Consider the following 6,000-nt stretch of genomic DNA (forward strand, 5'->3'; position numbering starts at 1 on the left):
TTTTGTTCGAGGAAATTGGGCTTAGTGACGTTTTTGTTCGAGGAAATTGGGCTTAGTGACGTTTTTGTTCGAGGAAGTTGGGCTTAGTGACGTTTTTGTTCGAGGAAGTTGGGCTTAGTGACGTTTTTGTTCGAGGAAGTTGGGCTTAGTGACGTTTTTGTTCGAGGAAGTTGGGCTTAGTGACGTTTTTGTTCGAGGAAGTTGGGCTTAGTGACGTTTTTGTTCGAGGAAGTTGGGCTTAGTGACGTTTTTGTTCGAGGAAGTTGGGCTTAGTGACGTTTTTGTTCGAGGAAGTTGGGCTTTAATCAACATTTTTAAAAATGCAGGCCATAACTCAATTCAAATCTAGTCTGGCTCAGTTAATGGAGATTCTAATGTCAAAAGAACCTTGGTACGTTCGTTGCATTAAACCCAACGATAACAAGCAGCCTGGATTATTTGACGAGAAAATTGTAGGCCATCAAGTGAAGTACTTGGGTCTAATGGAGAATTTGAGAGTTCGAAGAGCTGGATTTGCCTACAGAAGACCGTATGAGTTCTTCCTAGCTCGTTACAAGTGTCTGTGTCCCGATACTTGGCCCAAATATACAGGATCTACCAAAGACGGAGTTGCCAAGCTCATGAAACATTTGGGCTACAAATCGGACGATTACAAACTTGGAAAGTAAGTAACACGTTGCTTTAGAGTTTCATGCATTTGTACTATAATTAATTACTTTTTGCAGCACAAAAATCTTTATTCGTTTTCCAAAAACACTGTTTGAAATTGAAGATGCGTTTCAAGAGAAGAAGCATTACTTAGGTAAATATAAGATTATAACTATAGTATATTTAGCTTTACATTTGACATAAATTCTGTATAGCCAGCAAAATTAAAGCCCAATACAAGTGCTATGCTCAAAGGAAAAAGTACCTGAAAATGATTGTTTCTGGTAGATTTTTACTTCTAACTTGCAAGTTAGAGCAGTAAGCGTTTAATTCTAATATGTTCTTTCTGTAGTAACAATTATTTCTTGCCATTGGAAGAGGGTTCTTGCTAAGAAACTCTTAGAGAGGAGACGATGGGCCGCCCAAGTTATAAGAAAGTAAGTAATGTTATTAGGCCACGCACGCTATAATAGGAAAAACTCCCTAACACAGTACTCTTTCTTATAGCTTCATTAAAGGGTTCATAACACGCCACGAGCCAGTAAATGAGTTGAATGCTAGAGTAAGATTTCACTTTCAGTCACAATTGCAATCTGAATTTAATTTTAATTTAATTTGGATTAGTTTGTGCAATGCGTGAGAAGAGAATGGTTGCTGAGATTGTCTAGAAATCTTCCAACGTCAGTCCTTGTTAAATACTGGATGAAAGCCCCAACCTGTTGCCAAGAGGTATTTATTATAGGTTTAATTACTGTTAGTATTATCATTAATTACAATCTTTATTTGTTTTAGGCTTCAGAAAAACTTCACGAAATGCACATGACATGGCTAGTCAGAAAGTATTGCAAATCCATCACACCTGAAAGGAAAGCATGGGTAAGAATTGAAATTATAACTATTTAATGTAAATAATTTAATTTAAATTTTATTGATTTCTTAGTTGGATCTAAAAGTTCAAGCCGAAAAGTTGTTCAAAGGAAAGAAACAAAATTACAAAAAGAGTGTAGCTCAGCCCTACAACACAAATTGGCTAAGTAATTAATTTAATTTCATTGGTGCGTATGGTTACTAATTTTCTTTTGGGGCACAGACAATGAAGAGGATAGTTTAAGACAAAACGTGTTTGAAAAAATTAAACCACAGGGCGAGAAAACATTGGTGTGTATTAACGCTATGGCTTTAATATTAATTTTAAAGACTTAATACATTTTGTTGTATATAATAATTTCAGTTCTGCATCCAAGTCACCAAATACGATCGTCATGGGTACAAATCCCGTCCGAGATTTTTGGTTATGACGAACCACGCCGTTTATTTACTGGACAGCAAAGATGCCAAACAGAAACATCGATTGCCATTAAACAGTATTTCAGGGATTTCTGCAAGCTCACTGTCCGATGGAATACTAGTTTTAAGGATACCACCAGATCTCAAAAAAGACAAAGTATTTACAAAAATTAAAGCATCTTTTTTAACCACGTTTAAATGAATAATGCAGAGCAGCTATATAATGCATTAATGTGCTTGAATTTAGGGAGATTTGATTATCGATTGCGGCTCGTACTTAATTGAAACTGTCGTTAAGATGATTGACACCTCTGGTAACAAACTACTGTTTAAAATTGAGGAATCAAACAGGTATGTTGGTAAAAAGAGTTGGCTGATATCATAAATTAATGTATTCGATACTGATAGCAATTCTATATCAATACTAAATTTCTTTGAAAAATTCTAAATTTCGCAATCAGATGTTAAAGGCTTTATAGGGGTTTGAATTTCGATAGTTTCCCCCATTGTGTGGGAATAGTCCTTTAAATAAAAGATCATTCATAGCCGAATATAGAGTTTGTACTGCTGCGACTGGACTTATAACTGATTTGTCTATGGTTTCTCGTTATACTGCCCAAGCGGATAATTTTCTATGGATAGATCTGGCAGCATTTTTCCACAGGGTGCAAGACAGTCCGAGAGGGATTTATTTATTCGGGATTGTAACGTGTGGGACAAATTCAGTCCGCTCGTCCACCTGATTAATCAGGGCGAGATATGTGTAACGGCCACGCCAACGGGGGGATACGTGGGGTCACCCGTGGCGGAAGTATTCCGACCACCCGTTGGGGTATTGGTGGTCGTCCTCACACGGCCATCCACAAACTATGCCTCCCAGACTCTTGGGAGTACGCCACTACTCCCGGCGGGATTTATTTAAGCGCCTATATTAATCTAGAGATCCAATCAAATCTGCTCCCCGCGAAACAAGTTTTCAAAATTACCAATGTGCCGTCTGCTCTAAAATGACGAGAAAACGTTAAAATTCGACCCGTGGCGCCATCCGCTTGTTGATGTGATGATAGGGAGGGGGAGACAGATTATTTTTCCAAGGGATTTCTGAAGTCGCAACGGGTCAAATGAAAAAGCTTTCTCGTAATTTTAGAGCAGAAAGCACATTCGTAATTTTCAAAACTTGTCTCGCGAAATGCCGAAGTCCTGATTTGAGCTCTAGATTAATATTCCCAACCAGCCTTGGAAATAACGGTGGTCAGGTGGTCAAAGACCAGTTAATTAATTGCTCAGACCAGTTTATTTATTCAAAATTTGGGGGGGTCACTGGTCACTGTGTCCAGTTTATTAATTCGAAATAATAACAAAAAAACAGAAGGTGACCAGTTTAATAATTCCAAATAATCAATCAATTTTGATTTCCCTATTCACTGGATTTATATGTACAGCGACTCCGCTTACTACCGCCGCGGGCGCACGTCGAGGTTTTATGTAGAGTCCCTTCGCTCGCATCTCTCGAACGAGTCGAACTGTCTAACCCCCCTCTGGCCTCAAACCCTCAATCCTCTAGTCTCGCTTTCCCTGGAGTACGGTAGGCTAGTACCTGCGAGCCTTTGCTCCTCCCTGATTTAAAAGGGATCTTATGGGTAAATAAAATTCATTCAAATTCATTCATTCATACCTGGCTACGCGGTAACGGACCGGAGACTCTGGAGTTACGGGGCCTAGAGAAAGAGAGATAATACGGTAAATTACGAGCGTCTTCTAGGCTATGGTAGTAGTCTTAGGTAAGATAGTACTATATTGTACTATTCTTGTGGTACTCATAAAATAAAGTTAACTATTTTGAATACGTGTAAAGTTAATGTTACCAACATAATCTAACTTCTAAACATGTAGTATAGGTTTTTTATGCTTATAAATGACATTAGAACATTTTATATAAGACCAGTTTAATAATTCCTAAGCTAGGGGGTCACTGGTCATAAGGACCAGTTTAATAATTCATATGCTAGGGGGTCACTGGTCATAAGGACCAGTTTAAAATAAAACCTTATTTCCAAGGCTGTTCCCAACTAAATGGTTTTCCCGCGCGAATTTCAAAATAAGGGCTGAAAAAATGCCAGAATATAATTGTATGATATTCTACAGAAAAGTAGTGCACTTTTAAAACAGATTTTTTAAACAAACTAAGGTTAAAAGCACCATAAATCAAACCTCTATTTCAGAAAATATCGTTTATACATTAATCATATCTGTAGTTTTCTCCCCCAATTTCATTGATAAAATCAGAATCCCATAACTTTTCTTAAATTTTTAAATCTTAAATTCTTTAGCATTTCTCACAACATGACCAATGGTAAAAAAGGCCTAATAGAGTTTTCACAAGGAACGCAAAGTTTTATTTCTAAGGGCAAAAATGGACAATTGCTTGTGGTAAATATTATGTAACTAAAAACATTTTTAAAAACTAATCAAAATATTTATATTTCAGATATCAGTTGCGCATTGAAGTTTGAAAAAAAAAATATTTGTACTTTAATGATGAAAGAGGAATTAATGAATGCCATGTGCCTATGCCAAATTTTTAATTTTTTCAATGATAATTAATCGCCACGAGCTGTGATATAGTTTTAAATGATGCATTTGAAAGAAAAATGAAAATTTTTCAGTTGGAATATGAAACAATTATAGCAAGTGTTCTTAAATTGATTTTTTAAGTTTTTCAGATGTTTTTTAAATTGTCTAGTCAAAAAGACAAGTGTTTTTTGAAAATGTATAAAAGTGATTAGTCACAAGCTTTGAGCATAATTCCTTTTTAATTAAAAAAATTATCACCTAACTTATTTACACTTATTTTACAAAATATATTAATGCCTAAAATAATAATCTATTGCTGTGGAAAATGCTGCGAAACCTGCAGCTCCGAAAAGGCCAGCTTTGACTCCGGCTGAAATCAAAACTCAATTACTTATTATTTTGAAAATGGATTTACTCCCTTGTTTGCTAGTTTATACCTCTTAGACCAAGCATGCCTCCTGTTACAGCACCAGCAAGCGTTCCATTTTTCCAATCTGATTTACCACGATGCTACAGCAATGTATGAACTATTTAATATTTTTTCTACCTAATGAAATAATATATAAAAAGTAGACATACACTTTCAATAACACACTCTGTAGCTGCAAACATAGCCCCAATAATAGCAAAATTCTTAGCATAGGAAAGCGTTTTTAATTTCATATCCGTTAAAACTTGTCGAACTGTTTGTTTCTCGGGTGATATTGCACTCATATTTGGATCGACACTAGCAGAGAATAAACCAATGGCTCCACCGAGTCCAAAACCTTTTTTTTTTTAAAAAGAAAATTGTTAAACAATCACTCCGATTATAATTTTTTTATACCGTTCTCAGCATACCAAGAACACAACTCATAGTTGTTTTGAATGCGCAACTTTCAAATACATTTTCTACCATTACTTCCTCTTTCGTTTTAAATTTATGGGGGGCAACGCTTACTGGCATTATTATATTTTCTCTAATTCTTTTGTTTGGACCTAATAAATAAGTACTTAATGCAGTAATATCTACATTGCTAGAGCTCATGTCGACTTTATTTTCCTCTTCGGTCGCCATTTTTGCTTAGGTCAAAAGTCAGTATTTTACTAGACAGGCGTGCCCATCCAAAAAAAATAACACTTTCGAGATACGGGTGGAAGCTTTGACCAGCCGTTAGAGGCGCCACTAGTTGCACCTTGGTTGCACTGCTGAAGCGCGGGGAAAATTTGGACCAGCGTCTGCTTTGGATGCAAATTTAGCCTTATTAGGCTATTAGCGTATAGTATCAGGATAGTTACATGAACCTTGAAATTTAGCTATTGAACACGCCTGTCTAGTAAGCCACAGCCAACTTCGATCACGCGTACCGCGCTTTAGCGGCCCCGTAAATCACCTCGCATCTAATGTTAATTTGCGTGTATGAATAATCCCGATAGGGGCGCTACATACGACCAAAAACCTACTATCACCAAAGGCGGGGAATACAAGCGAAATCGCGGAAAAATGTTTTT

At 36.6% G+C, this 6,000-nt stretch overlaps 2 protein-coding genes across 9 annotated transcripts in view; one reads left to right on the forward strand and one right to left on the reverse strand.

Moving 5' to 3' along the window:
- Nucleotides 1-4,771, forward strand: part of Myo61F (unconventional myosin 61F) — a 58,260-nt gene extending 53,489 nt beyond the window's left edge. For all 8 annotated transcript variants that reach the window (XM_090166169.1, XM_090166170.1, XM_090166176.1 and 5 more), the window contains 13 exons: nt 327-664; nt 726-802; nt 864-932; nt 1,001-1,085; nt 1,156-1,210; nt 1,273-1,377; nt 1,441-1,524; nt 1,589-1,682; nt 1,739-1,806; nt 1,880-2,092; nt 2,183-2,286; nt 4,266-4,365; nt 4,424-4,771. In XM_090166169.1, the coding sequence (XP_090022295.1) occupies nt 327-664; nt 726-802; nt 864-932; nt 1,001-1,085; nt 1,156-1,210; nt 1,273-1,377; nt 1,441-1,524; nt 1,589-1,682; nt 1,739-1,806; nt 1,880-2,092; nt 2,183-2,286; nt 4,266-4,365; nt 4,424-4,441 (1,410 nt within the window). In that variant the 3' untranslated portion in view covers nt 4,442-4,771. The remainder of the gene's footprint in view (nt 1-326; nt 665-725; nt 803-863; nt 933-1,000; nt 1,086-1,155; nt 1,211-1,272; nt 1,378-1,440; nt 1,525-1,588; nt 1,683-1,738; nt 1,807-1,879; nt 2,093-2,182; nt 2,287-4,265; nt 4,366-4,423) is intronic.
- Nucleotides 4,730-5,589, reverse strand: LOC149958782 (mitochondrial import inner membrane translocase subunit Tim22). Its single transcript, XM_090166178.1, has 4 exons — nt 5,350-5,589; nt 5,089-5,276; nt 4,947-5,019; nt 4,730-4,879 (listed from the first exon to the last, which is right to left on the reverse strand). Exons 1-4 carry the CDS (start codon nt 5,564-5,566, stop codon nt 4,800-4,802), a joined length of 558 nt encoding a protein of 185 aa, XP_090022304.1. The 5' UTR covers nt 5,567-5,589; the 3' UTR covers nt 4,730-4,799.
- Nucleotides 5,590-6,000: the final 411 nt, after the last annotated feature.

The sequence above is a fragment of the Leiobunum rupestre genome, chromosome 2 (genome assembly GCF_980474605.1).
Source record: "Leiobunum rupestre chromosome 2, qqLeiRupe1.1.hap1, whole genome shotgun sequence".
In the NCBI taxonomy this organism is placed as follows: Eukaryota; Metazoa; Arthropoda; class Arachnida; order Opiliones; family Sclerosomatidae; genus Leiobunum; species Leiobunum rupestre.